The 15,916-nt window shown below is 61.4% G+C and overlaps 1 protein-coding gene across 2 annotated transcripts; it reads right to left on the bottom strand.

The window, feature by feature from the left end:
* Nucleotides 1-106: 106 nt before the first annotated feature.
* Nucleotides 107-15,669, bottom strand: TUBGCP2 (tubulin gamma complex associated protein 2). Of its 2 annotated transcripts, none has more exons than XM_041743127.1 (17): nucleotides 15,520-15,669; nucleotides 14,230-14,358; nucleotides 13,307-13,480; nucleotides 12,149-12,308; nucleotides 9,874-10,081; nucleotides 9,176-9,375; nucleotides 8,668-8,857; nucleotides 7,909-8,054; nucleotides 6,393-6,573; nucleotides 5,584-5,764; nucleotides 4,679-4,851; nucleotides 4,041-4,169; nucleotides 3,496-3,616; nucleotides 2,874-3,017; nucleotides 2,260-2,388; nucleotides 1,463-1,626; nucleotides 107-497 (listed from the first exon to the last, which is right to left on the bottom strand). In XM_041743127.1, exons 1-17 carry the CDS (start codon nucleotides 15,667-15,669, stop codon nucleotides 362-364), a joined length of 2,715 nt encoding a protein of 904 aa, XP_041599061.1. In that variant the 3' UTR covers nucleotides 107-361. The 2 variants fall into 2 exon arrangements, with proteins under 2 accessions (XP_041599061.1, XP_041599062.1); XM_041743128.1 differs by having other exon boundaries at nucleotides 2,260-2,376.
* Nucleotides 15,670-15,916: the final 247 nt, after the last annotated feature.

Genomic DNA, 15,916 nt, shown 5'->3' with positions numbered 1-15,916 from the left:
CCGGGAGCCCAGGACAGTGTACCTGGCCCGGTGTGGACACCTGGACACCTGAATCCTGTACCCTGTGCGGATCTTGGTAACTGTCTCCATATTGCCCCACGCCATGTGTTTTCACTTTGTCTTTATTTGAGAACAAATACATTATAAAAAGTCACCCTGCACAACTGAAGCGAGCTCACGGAAGCACGGCTGTGGACACACCCACTCTGGTCAGGGGTGGCTGCTGCAGAGCGGAACCCGGGACCCCAACAAACGAGGGCAGCGAGAGGGGCCACATCCAGACTTTAAACGCTAACAACACGTGGCTCGGTGATACTCAGGTAAAAGCTTCTGAGCTCCCGTCTCTGCAGCACCTGCGGCCTCACTGAGCAGGGACGGCGACCCTGGGTGCTGATGCTGGGGGGGCCCGCAGGACAGGCACCTGGGGGGCTGCCTTCTGGCTCCTCTCTGCAGACAGCCGCTCCAGGCGCTCCGTGTAGAAGCCATTGAAGTCCAGTCTGGGGGAGGAGAAGACCTGGCTCCTGCAGACGCCCCAGAGGCCCCGCCAGCCAACACGTCCACCCCCAGGCAAAGGGTCAGCTCTGCCTCAGGGGTGAGGGACGCCCACCACACAACTGCTGCCCCTGGTTTAAGCGATCCTGACGTCAGAACTTGAACACATGCACGCTGAAGGCAAGACAACCCAAACCCGACTAGGGGTTCGGGCAGCGGCATCCCCAGCAGAGAGCCTGTCCACCCCCCTCCCCTGGATGTGGGGCCAGCCCAGGCTGGGGGCACCTCCCAGGCCCTGTACTTAGGACATCAGACAGCCCCCAGCCCGGGTGCCCTGGGAACCAGCTGGCGACTGCTTCTCCCCCACAGAGCAGGGCGTCCAGGACCCTGCCAGGCCCACTGGTGGTGCGGACCTGCCCCAGAGCCACAGCCTGGCTGCCCAGCCTGACCCCCTGCACCTGTCCTCCCCAATGAGCCCTCCTGAGTCCTCAGGAATGTGCGGTCACACCCCAAGAATGTGCAAGGCACCTCCAGCCCCAAGAGCCCAAGCACGGGGAAGGAGGGAGTGACTAAGCGCTGCCATGACCCCACTGCTTGCTCCCAGTGACTTCCTGGTCGAGCAGCACCGCGGGTCCCATCCTCCCTTGCCCACACCCCGGCTGCTCATGTGAACGTGGGCGATGCTACTGCCGTGTACGGCCCAGGCTGAGGGGCCCTCCAGTGTTCAGGATCCCAGCTGGGGGCACAAAGTGTCAGGGAGGCCGACGCAGCCCAGCTCACAGGGACCAACGCTGGAGGCACGGACGGGGCAGCCTGACGCACAGCGGGGCACACGAGGGGACACAAACTACCGCACACGCCCATCGGTCACTTCAGGGAGGGAGGAGTGACCAGCAGCACACGGGATGCGAGGGGCAGACGCCCGCACACCTGAGCAGACCCAGCGGGGCAGCGCACGGGAGGCACCCACCTGGAGATGACGCTGGCCATGCTGTGCTCACAGTCGCTGGTGCTGTAGAGGCTCAGCCTGGCCAGGAGGTCAAGCAAGTGCGCCGAGAAATTCTTATCAAACTTGTTGATGGTCGCCTCGAAGCTGGATGCCAGCTGAGGGGCGTCCACGTGCTCCGCCAGGTACTGGAAGGCACGGTCGGGCACCATGAGCGCCCCTGGCCCGACCACGGCTCTCTACCAGCTCGGCTTCCCTTTCCCCTCCCTCGTCACAGAAGGGGTCTGGGGGAGTTTTCACGTGACAGAAAGTAAAGGGGCCTCATAGAAGTTCCTGACACGGCGGGACACAAGACAGGCTCTGGCTGGGCAGCAGGCACCCTGCCCTGCTCCCACCACCACATGGAAGCAGGTCCACGCACCTCAGCTGTTCTATACGTGGCCCAGATTTTCAAGTGAAAACGGCGATTCCTCCCAGCGCCCTCTCAGCAAAGGAGTGGCCTGGGAGCAGGGGCCCGGGCTCCGTCCAGAGTGGGGCTGGTGCCCAGAGACGCCTGCCCTCGCAGCGAAGGCTGGACCCTGACTGGTGACCGCAGGGCCCTCCACGGGACACCCAGCCCTGCCCCAGGCACTGCGGCCTCGCCCTGGAGCACAGCAGGCCCGAGGACGGGACGGTCTGGGGAGGACACCACCTAGCGCGTGTCTAACTTCTAACGAGGATGAACTTGTTGAATCAAAGGGAAGACAGAGCAGAGGGCGGCAGCGGGACTGCTTCCCGAGCAGCGGCCCCAGCACGGCCGGACGCAGCTGCAGGCCACGTACCTTCCTGGCGAGCTCCTTGCGGGCGCGCTCCTCCGCCCGCTCAGCCTCTGTGGGCGGCCCCAGCATCGTGCCGCGCTCCAACGTCAGCCGGCCCAGCTCCCCGTCCAGCTTCATGCTCTGCGTGAATTTCTTGGGGTCAGAAAGAGACGCCACTGTCAGTTTCAAGGCGCCCGGCCCAGGTGAAATACGAGCCAGTGCACAGCTGGGGGGCCTCTGCGGATGCGGGGGCGCAGGGGCCCTCACGACTTCCAAGGGCGCCGTCAGACGGCTCGTCAATGCAGTCTTGTCAAGACGGCGTCTCCCCAGGCCGAGCCCCATATGGACCTGGTTCCCAGGCTCCTGTTCCCTCGTGCTGGCCCCCACCTTGCACGCTCTCCTGCTGGCCCCGCCAACACAGACCCCCCAGGTCCTGAAGCCCTGGTGAACCCCCGTGTCGCCCCTGCCTCCCAACACTTACTTCCTGTGCCAGCACTTTGGGGTCTCTGCTTATAACTGAAACAAACACCTCCCGTGGGACACCTCCCGTGGGACAGAGCGCGCCAGGCGCCCAAAAAAGGTTCGGGAAAGCGGCCCAGGCCGGCAGGCGGGGGTGGGTGGCCTGCGAGGTGGCGCACCTGCATGCAGTTAGTAAACATGACGCACACGGACATGAGTCTGGAGAAGACTTTGAGCAGCTCGGGGTTGGTCAGCATGCAGTCCTTCAGACAGTTGTCCAGGAAGCTCGTGTGGTGGCCCAGCACGTCGTCGATGTTGGATGCCTGCGTGGAGAGAGGGCACCTGCCATGGCTCCCGGCACGACTCTGTACAGGGACCAGACCCCACGCGGGCCAGGCTGCGGCTGTAGCTTTGCATGTCCTTGCCCCCAAAAGCCCACAGTTCTGGTTCTTAAGCACAGAAAGCAAGAAGGGAACGGTGCTGCTGGCCCTCACGCTTCTGGGACGCACCGACAGGCCCCAGGATGTGCCGCGGGGGCCGCCCCATCCCCGAGACTCTCTGCATAAGCTCAAGAGCCAGGCGCCCCCACCCCCAACACTTGTGCACACCCTCGCCGCGCTCACCCAGAAAGCTCCCGTGTATACAGAGGGCTCGCCTGCTCCTCAGCAGCCGGGGGCCGGCGCGGCACTCAGCCCCTGGCACCTGGCCCACGCTGTTCCCGCGAGACCCTACTTGGTGCCACACACCCTGGGTGCCGTAGAGCCTCTCAAGTGCTGTGATAGGGTGAAAGCTAAAACTCACAGATTTCAGGTTTTTCTCCAGGATGTGCCAAGTCGGTTCCATCACTTCAAACATCATGTAGTACTGAATGTTCTGAACGAAGTTGAGCATCCGCTGTCGCAGAGTGAAGGCGCCAGCAAACCTGAGCGAGCACGCAGCAGTTACAGCACGGGGGTTGCCGATCCCGCCTCACCGCAGCAGCTGCGAGCCCTCTGCCTTGTCAGGGGCCCCCACAGGTGCACACGCCGCCTGGTGTCACCCACCGGCGTGCAAAGCAGCCTGGCCGAAACAAGGTGCCCCGCCCACAGTGTGCAGCTCCACGTGCGCCAGCGGGAGCGAACAAATACTCCCAGACCTCAAAGGGCTCACGTTCTGATAGACCCGGCCACCCGCACGCCGGCACCGACAGTGGAGGGACGGCCAGCGTCCACGTGGCGGGCCAGGGCCCGAGATATGTCGCGGACCTAAGAGCTACATGAGTGTGGGACAAACTGCCTTTTTAAGGGTGTGAAGAGGGAAACCGTCCTGCCCTGAGGGGAGCATCTGAGTGTGTGGAATGAACGCACCACTTTGCGGAGTGCAGAGAGTACTGCTTGGCGGCTTTGTTGCTGATCCAAACGTTGCAGAGCTGCCGCTCCACGTGCTTGCAGTAGAACATGTGCCTGAAGAGCATTTGATAGCGGGTCAGGGCTTTCCTGCAAGGGAGGAAAAGGTGGGATCCCTGGGTGGCGCAGCGGTTTGGCGCCTGCCTTTGGCCCAGGGCGCGATCCTGGAGACCTGGGATCGAATCCCACATCGGGCTCCCGGTGCATGGAGCCTGCTTCTCCCTCTGCCTGTGTCTCTGGCTCTGTCTCTGCCTGTGTCTTTGGCTCTGTCTCTCCTTCTATCTCTCAAGAATAAATAAATAAAATCTTTAAAAAAAAAAAAAAGGGGAGGAAAAGGTGCACAGGACTCTTGACACCTGGTGGGTGCAGGCGGCATCAGACACCCTGAGGCTCACGGCCGTGAGTAGCCGAGGCTTTGACGTCACTGATGCAGCTCTGCACCCTGGCCCCCAGGCCACCCACGCTGGACACAAAGGGACGCAGAGAGCTGCTGCGAACGGTCCACACAACAAGGCAGCGGCTGAGCAGATTCAATCCTGCCTTCCTGGCAAACCAGGAAGGGCATCCGGGGAACTAGTGCCAGAAGGATCAATGCTCACCTATTGATGATCAGCGACAGGGGCCACTTGACGACGTAGTCAAAAGAGAAGGCCTCCAGGCCACTCAGCGTGAGCTCAGTAGGGTCAGCATGGACCATCGCCTTCTCCTGCTTGGTCTCGATGGCCAGAACCCGCAGGAGCTGAGTGATGAGGTCATGAGGCATCAGGTCGATCTTGAGAAAGACAAAGGAAAGTGCTGCGTCCTGACCGCTGCCCCAGCCCAGCCGCGCCACGAGCTGGGGCAGCAGGTCCGGATCCGAGGCAGGTGCCCCCGACAGACTGTGCTTCGGGAAGGCTGGCTTACAAAACAAGGCTCTGCCAATAAAGGCTAAGCCGCATTCCACCAGAGTGAAGAAGAGTACAGACAGATCATTTTAAAAATACCCGATGGTGTAAACAGGAAACCACACAGCAAATCAGAAAAGCCTGAAGCCCTTCGGATCCATGATTTTACCACAGCGCCAGGCCCGTGTCAAAACAGGAAGCACGCCCAGTGACAGCAGTAGTCGACCTTCCACAGCACTGGGTCGGGCGCCAACCTCTGGTTCAGCTGGAAAGCCCGTGCAACCGCTGACCTCCCCTAATACGAACAGCCTCCTGTTGACCCAAACCTGCACTGATACGGCTGCCGAGCGCCTGTTCTGTACGTCTTAGCAGGTAGCATGTCCTCATGGGGGAAGCTACAGGACACGTTAAGGAAACGCGCCTGCGACGCTGTCCTCCCCTGGTTGAGTGTGCACATGTGAAGAGACCTGCCAGGTCACCCGTGTGCTGTCCGAGGGCGAGGTGTGCTATCACCGGCCGGAGCTGGCTCTCCTGGGTTTTTACCTGCAGCCTCCTGCTCAGACTGCTGCTCCGCCTCCTCGGACGTGAGTAGCAGGTCTGAAGGGTGCTCCCCCACCCACCTTGAGGTCATCCTTGAAGGGGTCGGTGTTGGCGGTGCTCATGCGCAGGGCCAGCTCCAGCAGCGCCTCCAGACGGGTGGGCGTGATGTCGTCCACCGGCTTCTTCAGCTCCTCCTCGGTGAGGTCCATGAAGTGCACGAAGAAATCGCCCTGATCCATCAGGAAGTAGCGCTTGATGGACCTGCAGCGTGGGTGGAGGCAGGGGGTCAGCAGCGAGGCTGCGGGACGGGACGGGCAGCTGACAGAAGAGCTGGGCGCTGACGAAGGGCCCACAGCAGAACAAGTGGTGTGCGTGGTGGGGGGGCGGGGGGGGGGGCCGCACAGCCCAGGGGTGGGGCCGGAGCCCGGCTCCTCGCCTGCTAGCACCCTGCAGAGAAGTACGTTAGACCATACTGGGCAGTCCAACCCCGCTTAGCTCCGACACCAGAGGAGGTCAGTGCGGGCGGGGTGGTATGGCCGGAGACCAGGAAGGGGGGACCAGCGGCCAGCTCCACACGGGCAGAAACGAACCGCTTTGGCACGGTGAAGGACCCGGTGTCCTGCTATGGCAGGAGACGCTGCCCACAACGGGCTGCAGGCCCTTGGCCGAGGGCAAGACTGGGAAGCTGAGCTGCCTCCAACAGGCGACACAGGCAGACATGGCCCCGCTGGGCCCCTGGGAAGCAGGACCAACACGGCAGGGTTCTCAGGCTGGAGCCCACCTGCCAGCGTGCCGGCTTTTGTATCGAAAGAGCCACTAAAAGTAAGTTTCTGGCCTCGGTCAGATGCCAGGAGGGTTCCAGATGCTGAGCTGAAGGCAGACAGCGCACCTCAGATGCGCCACGAGCTCCTTCTCTTCCATCAGGAAGGCCAGCAGAACCTTGCTGGCGTAGTTAAAAGCTTTCTCGATTTGCTCCACATATGCCCGCTCCTTCAGAGTGTAGATGATCTCCTTGGCCACCGGGCAGGTGACGTCGTGGCCGCACTCTCTGACGACGTTCAGATACTTTCCTAGCAAACAAGGAGCAAGCAGATGAAATCCCTCAGTACCCCTAGGCTACACCACAGTCCGCTGGCTGCTGGACCGAACACCAGGTGGCAGGACGGTTCCGGAGCCCGGCACACAAGGCAGAGCAGCACAGCTGATGCCCACTCAGGACACAACCACTAAGCGCTGTTAACAGGCCAGACTCACTTTGATCTGAATTTTTCTAGCAAAGAGCATGGCAATAAGTTCAAAGCTTCCCAGAGAAGATTCTCCATCATCTTCCACCCCCCTCCTAGGTTGCTGAGTCCCTCTGGGTGGCTGGCAGCGTGGCCAGTACGCCCGCCCTCACGTGTTTCTATGTCCTGTCTCCTGTACACGTGAAGGTGACCGGAACACCACTCGGCCAGAGGCCCGTGTCCTCGACTGCTTCCTGTGGTGCTTTGTGTCATCTCTGGCCCTTGTCCCTGGCTGCCGGCACGGAGCTCCTGAAGCCCCTGCCATCTCCTTACTCCCGAGCCCCTTCCACGCACACCTGAGTTCACGCCCGTGGGGTGACTGTGGGCAGCCCCCAGACAGCTCGGGAACCAGCCCTGTGACCGGAGGCCTGGAGCATCCAGTCCCACCCCAATGCCGGGGACGGGAGAGGCAGGAGGCGGACAGATCGCCCACGGCCAAGGATTTCATCAGTGGGGCCTGCGCCACGGACGCTCCCTGACACTAAGTGAAGGGCTGTGGGGAGTTTCTGGGGTGGTGGACACGTCCACATGGGGGGCGCACCCGAGGCCATGCGCACAGGGCTCCTGCGCCTGGCCCCCGCCCAGGCCTCGCCCCCGGGACCTCTTCACCCGGCCGCTCACGTCTCCCTAACAGCCCAGCCACCCGGAGAGCGGTGTGTCCCTGCGTTCTGGGAGCCGTCCTAGCGAGTCCTCAAACCCCAGGGGTCTCGTGGGAACCGCTGATCTGCAGCCACGTCACACAGGTGCGGGTGGCCCAGGGGCTCGGCACTTGCTGACCTGGGGCTGCTGCCCTGAACCTGCGGGGCCCCTGCCAACCAAGCCTGGGGGGTGGGTGTCAGGCCTGTGGATCCCACAGACGACGGGCAGGAGCTAGACGCTGGGGGGAGAAGCCACACGCCCGGGTCACTGTCAGTGGGACCGGTTCTAGAGGTGAGCAGTGGAGGAGAGCATCCGTGGGACGGGCCCCGGGGTCAGGGAACGGAGGCCAGCGCCCACAGGCAGAGGGGCCGGCTGCCAGGCACAGAAGGCCAGGCTGAGGGGCAGGGGGGCACCCGCCCCGCAGCAGGAGCACGACGAGAGTCACAGGAGGATGGGCGCAGTGGCCTGGGGCGCGGGGCTCACCTGTGCTGAGGACCTTGCCCGCCATCTTCTGCAGGAAGGAGGGGATCTGCCGCTGCACGACTGTGTACCTCTGGTCCCAGTACTTGTCGTTGTAGTCCTCCTGGATCTTCTCCTTCCGCAGCTCGTGCTCCTCCACCATGAACTCACTGGCAAGCACAGGACGAGACCCCCGACAGGTTCAACAGCCAGTCCCCAGCCGTGAGGTGGCCCGAACCCAGCAGCCCCTCGGGGGCTCCAAGGACGTCCAGGTGCAGGCTGGGGGTCAGCTCTGTCTAGTGCCCCCCACCAGGGGACTGTGGTGGCCCTTCCCTCCCTGCGAACACGGGCAACACGACGACCCTCACAGCAGGGCTGCGGCCCCTTCGCGCCTGTTTCAGACGCCGCTCACGCCAGGCACGGTTCTAAGACCACGTTCCTCCATAGGACTGTCCCTCAAACCGCTGATGGAGACACTACTCGGGGCCATGACTGCATCTTTGAAGTATGTCAGCCAACATACCTCAACCCGACAGCATTCTCGTGAGCCGTCCTCGTGAGCTCCCTCCACGGAATGAACACATCACGCCGGCAAGGAGCCCACAAACCCCACTAACCGTGGAGGAAGCCCACGGCAGGAGGCCGGGAGCCGCCATCTGAGGGGTCTGGAATCCCGCCACGTGACAGAAGGCCCCCCGGGGCTGCGGGGCTGCACGCGGGCGTCTGCTCTCCCCGTGTCTTCCCGCGTCTCCCCATGTCTCCCTCAGGCTCTGCGAGCCCTACCTGTAGGGGTCGTTGATTATCCCTCTATAGATCCACTTTTCCAGAATCTCGAAGTAGGGCACGCTGGCAGCCTTGGTGAGGTACAGACACAGCTCCTGCGCCTGGCTGTCGCCCGTGTAGTTGAAGCTGCGGTCGTGGAGAAGGCTCAGCGTGGATCCCCCCACACACTCGCCTTTATCCACCGAGGTGGCTGCCAGGAGGAGGAGGTGGCACTCAGGACCGAGGACTGCCCGGGGCTCTCCCAGCTACGTCACGAGAGTGGGGCCTCCTGCAGGCAGATGCCTCTTTTGCAGGATCGGCTCGGACCCTAAGCTCAATGAAAGCTTCTCGGTAAGAGCTTCCAGAGTTTTCCTCCCGCAAACTAAAACATGAAGCCACACAGGCTTTGGCCTCACACTCTCGTGTCCAAGTGAAGAATGTCTCGTGCCTGAGCTGGGAGTCTCCCCTTCACCCACCACGACACGTGCTGCCCGCTGCCCCACGAGCCAGGTGGGAGGCAGGCACGTACCCAGGGAGGCCAGGATGTCTACGGTGCGCATGGCGGGCTGGATGTAGAACCAGAGCTTCTGAAGGGACAGGAGACCCTGCCTCTGCAGCTGCTCCAGCTGCGTGACCAGGATGAGGTACTCCTTCACCAGGGTTCTCATGGCGGCCGCCAAGGCATGGTTCACCTGTCCGTATTCGAAGGAAGACTTTTCTTCGATGAACCTGGGAGAAAAGGAGCACCAGGGTCCTGTGAGCACGGGAATCTACATTTTCAAATCAGAAGTCAGATGTTCCTTTAGGTTTTTTTAAAGATTCTATTTATTTATCTGGGAGAGGAGAGAGCATGAGCTGGGGGAGGGGGCAGGGCAGAGGGAGAGGCAGACGCCCCGCTGAGCAGGGAGCACGACACGGGGCTCGATCTCAGGTGCCCGAGATCACGACCTGAGCGGAAATCAAGGGCTGGGCAGTCAGCGCCCCGAGGTCAGATGTTCGGAGTCCCCTCCCCACTCAAGGTCTTCTCCCTGAAGGGAACCAGTAGACACCAGCCCCTGCACTGGCCCCAGGCCCTTCAAAACCATGCCGGGTGTGAAAGCAGGTCACAAGACACGGATGCTCTCTGGATGAGGACTCGAACGAGCTTACAGACACGAAGTGCAAGCTGCGGGGGTCAAGAGCACTGGGAAGGCCGGTGTCCAGCCTCAGGTCCTGTCGGGCACCCACCTGGTCACCGTGGAGTAACTGGAAGCCACGGGGAGGATCCTGTTCACCAGCTCCCTGATGGACAGGTCGAGGTTGGGATCCACGAGGAAGGTGCGGCTCTGCCTCCCGGTGAGAGGCTGGGCGGTGATGTACCTGCCGTCTACACCCACCAGCACGTAGAGCAGGTCCTCCACCACGGCCGACTCCTGGGAGGCCAGGGGCAGCGTGCCTGTGGGCCGCAGACATCAGCCGGGCCGCGGCCCCGCCTGCAGGGCCCCCCCACTCCCGCTGACCTAATCTACTCAGTCACATCCCCGCTGGTTTCTCTGTTAGTCCCTCAAACAGTCACAGGCGCGAGCATCGGGCTGCTCCCTGGGATCTGAGTCCTCCCAGTGAGGTCCCCAAGGCTGGGATTCCAGAAGCACCACGAGCACAGGGCAGGCGGAGCCGGGGCTGTGCCACAGCCTAACGCACCAGGGACGTGAAACCCCCGGACACAAATGAAGGCTTGGCTGTTAAAGGATGAAGCAGGGAACTGAAGGAGCGCTCCTGACACACGCTGTCCTTACGGCACCGGTTACGACTTCGGGTCTGGGCCGCTGAGGGACATGAAGACTTTCCTTAAAGTCTTTAAAGTGCCGACCATTTCCAGCACGCTTGCCCCGCAGGAGGCGCTTTCCTACAACCACCCAATCAAGGACAGTCACATGCCACCAACCAGGACCACCCACCAAATGCCTCCCGGCCCAGGCAGCTCCCTATCCCTCTCGTTGCACGGCCCCGGGACAATGCTTGCCCTCCTCCCCAACACCTGCTGGGACAGACCGCCACGCGGCCCCACATTGCTCAGCTGGCCCCAAGGCACCCGAGAACCGGGGCTGGCAGCCCAGGATGGTGCTGCCCGTCACGTGCACGTGGCAGTTCACAGAAGCACTGCTGGCGTCACACACCTGCACACCGGCCTGCTGACGGCAGGTCACAGGCCCTGAGCACACCAGCCACCTGTCCGTGTGGCCAGATCACGTGGCATTCACAGCCACGCTGACTTCAAGCTCCATTTTCTCTCTGCAAGTGCGATGGCCATCAGGACTGTCCTACTCAGCTCCCACGGGAGCCCCAAGGATCGGCTTCCGGCTTCTCAAGCACAGGCGTGCCTTCCAGGACCCGCGGCCAGCCCTCGCCACCACTCACTCGAAATCCGAGCACCACCCCGGTCAGAGCCCCCACAGCACTCGGGGAGGCAAGAGGTGCAGCACCGGGTCGGCTGCTCCTGGGTGGGAACCTCGGCTTCAGGGGCAGATGCCCCGCTGCCCCCCAGGGCCCCGCCCACCCACGAAAAAGGACGACACTGCAAGCTGTGCCAGCAAGAGGCCGGCCGAGAAGAACTGCTGCGGTGGCACAGGCAGCCTGGAGCCTGAGCTCTGAAGGGACAGGGACAGCCAGGGGGAGGGGATACGGTACGGGACGTGTGGCCAGGAGGCCAATCCACCAGCGTCTCTGCGGCTCACCAGGGTCTGGGGAGTCCAGAGAGGCTACGCGGGGCACAGGCCTGAGGCTCAGGGCCGCTAGCTCTGGGATGATGGGCAGCCACAGGGCGGCAAGGCAGGATGTGAGGCTCTGCACCTCCGGCCGCCTGCACCAACGGAAAGAAAGCTAAACACCCAATCCTCAGCCATGCCAGTGGCATCTCAATGCCCACTGCCAACATTCAGCTGCCGGCCCCATACAAGGCAGGGCAGATGCAGAACATTCCTCTAACACAGAGAGGTGGGAGGTGCTGAGCCACAAGCCAGTGAGAGCAGGACAGTGTCTGGGCAGGAGGGGCAGATGGAGGCGGGGGACCTGGGACCGGGCTGGTGCAGCAGGAAGGAAGCAAACGCAGGTGCCCACCCCAGCTCCAGGACCCGATGAACTGTGACAGGAGTCACCACACGAAAGGTGGAGACACTAGAGGGAAGGTCGGGAGCCCCACCAAAGACACACAACAGGCAGATGGCCACATGAGACCCAATTCAGGGAGGTGTCCCGAGGGCAGAGATCCAGGAATGGGGGGGGGGGGGGTAATGATTCCTTAAAATAAACAAGACCTCCCGGAAGAGGGAAACTGGCAAGGAAGACCCGGGAGTGAGCCCCGAGAGTCCCTGTAGAAGAGGACGTGGGGGAGGGAAGGAAAGACAGGACTATCCAGGCACAGCGAGGACATAAGAGCCGGCACCACGGAGACCCAGCACTCAGAGAGGACAGGGCCCGCGCTGCTCAAAGGCGTCCGGGTGGTAGAAACAAACACACCACATACCTATGGGCACAGCCGAGTCCGTGCTTACGCCCGAGCCAGTCAGGAAATCCCCAACCAGTGTGGGTCTCTCGTATACCCAGGGCGGGAAGACGGGGAGGCGCTGGCCTGAATTTTTTTTGTTCTGCTTATCTCGAAGCAACTTTCTTGTAAGTTCCAGAGACTGGTGAGGATGTTTTCAAAAACAAAAAGAAACGTACTTTTAGTACAAATACTTACAGCCGACATCTGTGACACTAGAAAAGTCAATCCCTGAATCACTCAGCAGGAGGATTCAATAGACACGTGAAGAAATGAAGTGAGGGTCTCCATGCCCATCACGGTGCAAGGCGCTGGGGACCAGACAGGGACCTGTCATCAGGGGCTCCGTCTGTGCGGAACCCACAGGCCAACCAGGAGCACCGGCAAAGGACTGCACCCTTCTAGGGAGCACCTACAGACTCAACTGCTTTCCCCTGGTGGCATGAAATCTAGACGTCACCTGAGGAGTGAAGACGAGGCCCCTGTGACAGCCAGCTAGAGAAGGGGGCCCCTACCTGGGTCCCCCAGGTCAGGGGAAGGCCAGTTCCTGCACGTGCCCAGAACAGAGGCCCTCCTGTGAGACCAGCCACCAGAAGCTGACCAGGGCAGTTGTAGGGGCCGGACTTTTAGAAGCACCAGGGTCAAGGGCGGCCAGCAAGAGGGCAGGTGCCAACTATCTTGTCATCTGTCACATGGGGCAGCAGTGAGAGAACACATAAGGTGCCGATGTGTCAGAGCCACTGAGCTCGAGCAGAGGCTCCACTGACACCCTCATGGGGTGCAGCTCGGAGGGGCCCGCGAGGCCACAGAGGCATCACCACAAGAAGACACAGACCAGGGCGGGACAAGAATCAAGAGCAGAATAAAGCAATACCCGTAACAGACAGAAAAAGGCACACAAAAAATTATAAGCTATGATTCTACAAAAATAAACTGCCAAAAACTAATCAAGAGAAACAAAGAATCAGATTTACGGAGGCTGAGATCCATGTGAGTGCCCCCCACAGGCTGGCCCCACAGCCCAGCGGGCGGGAACCTGCCCATGCCATTCCACTGCTGGGGGGGGGGGGGGTCATCCTTGCAGAGGAGGTCAGGAGCCAACCCTGCCACGGTCAAGCTCCTCTCTAGGGGGCGCCCTACCTGCTGCAGCGAGGTGCCCGTGGCCACACTGCCAAGCTGCTTCCGCAGCTCCTCCAGCTCCTGCATGGACAGTTTGGAGGCCGCGGTGGGGGCATTGAAGTTGGTGCTGCTGCCCGAGGCATTGGCTGCGAGCTCGGCGCGTTCTTTCGCATTTTGTTGTAGATACTGCAGAGTCTGCAAACACACAAGACCGTGCATCTCAAGGGCCAGCACACCTGTGCACTCCGCAGAGCGCGGCCAGCCCCCACTTCGTTCCCGAGTGCAACCAGCACGTGCACTTCTGTGTTCCCGTGAGTCCCTGAGCTGCGGCCCACTGTCAGCGTCCAGGAGAGGAGGACAATGCACTCCGCAGCCAATTCCCAAGCTCTGTTCCCAAGGGCACAGCCTCTTCCCTACGCTCAGCCAGTTTCCCAGGCTGCACACTTCCCTTTATCCGTCCCCCGTGCGGGGAGTCAAGGTGCCTGGCCGCAGCCTTCACCCCTGAATAGACCCTGGGCCTGCGTGGGGAGAAGACCGAGCATGTCCCTGGCCGCTCCCGGGTGTGGTGGCTCCTTCAGCCTCGACACTAAGTGCATCCACAAGGAGCCCATGCGCAATTCAAAGCAGAGACATGGCAAGGAGGAGCCGGGAGGTATCACTGTAATGCTTCTCAAGTCTATGCCAACATGAGCTGCTGTTCATTCGGAGGCACCACGAGTACATTCCTACATTCCCTCGAGGTGCTACTAGCACAAGGCAGGGAAAGATGCGACGTGTCAGGGGCCACATGTGGGCAGAGACCTGCGTTACGCAGCACACTCGGAGCACATCTGGTGCTTAGAGCGTCCGTTAGAGCAACCCCAAACCCCACCACTTGAGCTCCCTCAGACACCTGCGACACGCCCACCTTTCCTGACACTCCCGAGGCGCCCACCGGCCCTTACCTCTCGGTCTTCTGTGAGTTTTGATAACAGGTACACCAGCGGATCAAGGTTCCTTGTGTTTTTAGATTTCAATTCATCATATTTCTTTAGAAAGTCTTCTGGGGTACGAGAAAATTCTGCTATTTTAACCTCGAGAGTATAAACACGAGAGATTTAGTAAAAACACACAACTTTAAAAAAATCTTCCAAAAAATTAAACACAGAAACCAAGATAAGTGAAATCAGGCAGGCTAAGCGATCACACACCTCTGAGATAAAACCTGGACCCAATAAAACCTCGTTAAACCTACGTGCGGTCCCCCCTGTAGTTTCCCTCCTGTTCTGCTTCCTCAGCCTGAGATCAGGGAACCACCACTTAGGCTTTGCATCACTTTACACAGCCACACTATTCCCTGTGGAGCCAGGCACAGGCTCAGGGCTCACGCTGACTCATGATTCAGGGCGGCCCCCTTAGAATACATCCGCTTCTGTGTTCCCGAAAGCCGTGTCTGCTCGAGGAATTTTTCTAATTACCCCTGTGCCCTTATTAATCTAGTTAAATAACTGAAGCCTCATGACTAACATCTCTGAAAATAAACTTCAGAACTCTCTTTTACCGAGAACCCCTAATTCTGAATTACAAACTACTTGAATAGACTTAAAAAAAAAAATCTGTTTTAAAGAAACTTCAAGGGCTGCCTGGGTAGCTCAGTGGTTTAGCGCCGCCTTCAGCCCGGGGTGTGACCCTGGAGGCCCGGAATCGAGTCCCATCTCGGGCTCCCTGCATGGAGCCTGCTTCTCCCTCTGCCTGGGTCTCTGCCTCTCACTGTGTCTCTCATGAATAAATAAATAAAATCTCTAAGGGATCCCCGGGGGCCTCAGCAGTTTAGTGTCGCCTTCGGCCCAGGTCATGACCCTGGAGACCCGGGGATCGAGTCCGCGTCGGGCTCCCCGCACGGAGCCTGCTTCTCCCTCTGCCTGTGTCTGTGCCTCTATCATAAATAAATAAATCTTTAATAACAAAAAAAAAAAGGCGCTCCAGCACAGCCAACCCCGGGGCGCCCTTCCCGCCCTGGGTGCCAGGTCATCCCTACACCCAGCGCGGGCTGGAACCACGACCCCGAGACCCAGAGTCACGGGCGCACCGGGAGCCTCCTTTCCGTCCAGGGGATCCGAGCGCCCGTCGCGGGCCCGAGAGCTGGGTCCGGCGCCGTCCCTGGGCCCCCGCTCGCTCCACGGGGTGCGGACCCAGGGCGCCCCGGGGGTCAGCAGGGCCGGGCGGGGGTGCGGGGGCGCCGGGGCGCGGCCCACCTTGGCGCTGTGCGCGGACACGGTGGTCGTCACGTACGGGGTCCGATTCTTCTGCAGCAGGTCGATGTAGACCTCGGCCCCGTCCCCTCCGTGCACTCGCAGCAGACTGAGCAGCTCGTTGACGTCGTGGTGAATCCGAAACTCACTCATGGCGCCGGCTCTGAGGCATCCCGCTGCGCCCTCCCGCAGGGGCAGGAACCCGGCCACGCCGCAGCCGCCAGCCGGCCCCCGAGGCGCACACGGAAGCCGCGCGGAGCCCGGGCGGCCGCCCCCGCCCCCGGCCCGGCCAGGCCAGGCCCGGCTCGGCCCCCTGCAGCCCCCGCGCGCCCTGCCCCGCGCCCGCCGAAGCCCCAGCGCCGCCCGCGCCGCCGGCGGAAGTGCCCCGACGTCACTTCCG

This window comes from Vulpes lagopus, chromosome 2 (genome assembly GCF_018345385.1).
Source record: "Vulpes lagopus strain Blue_001 chromosome 2, ASM1834538v1, whole genome shotgun sequence".
In the NCBI taxonomy this organism is placed as follows: Eukaryota; Metazoa; Chordata; class Mammalia; order Carnivora; family Canidae; genus Vulpes; species Vulpes lagopus.
Note: the sequence above shows the minus strand (reverse complement) of the source record. Positions and strands in the feature narration are given on the sequence as shown.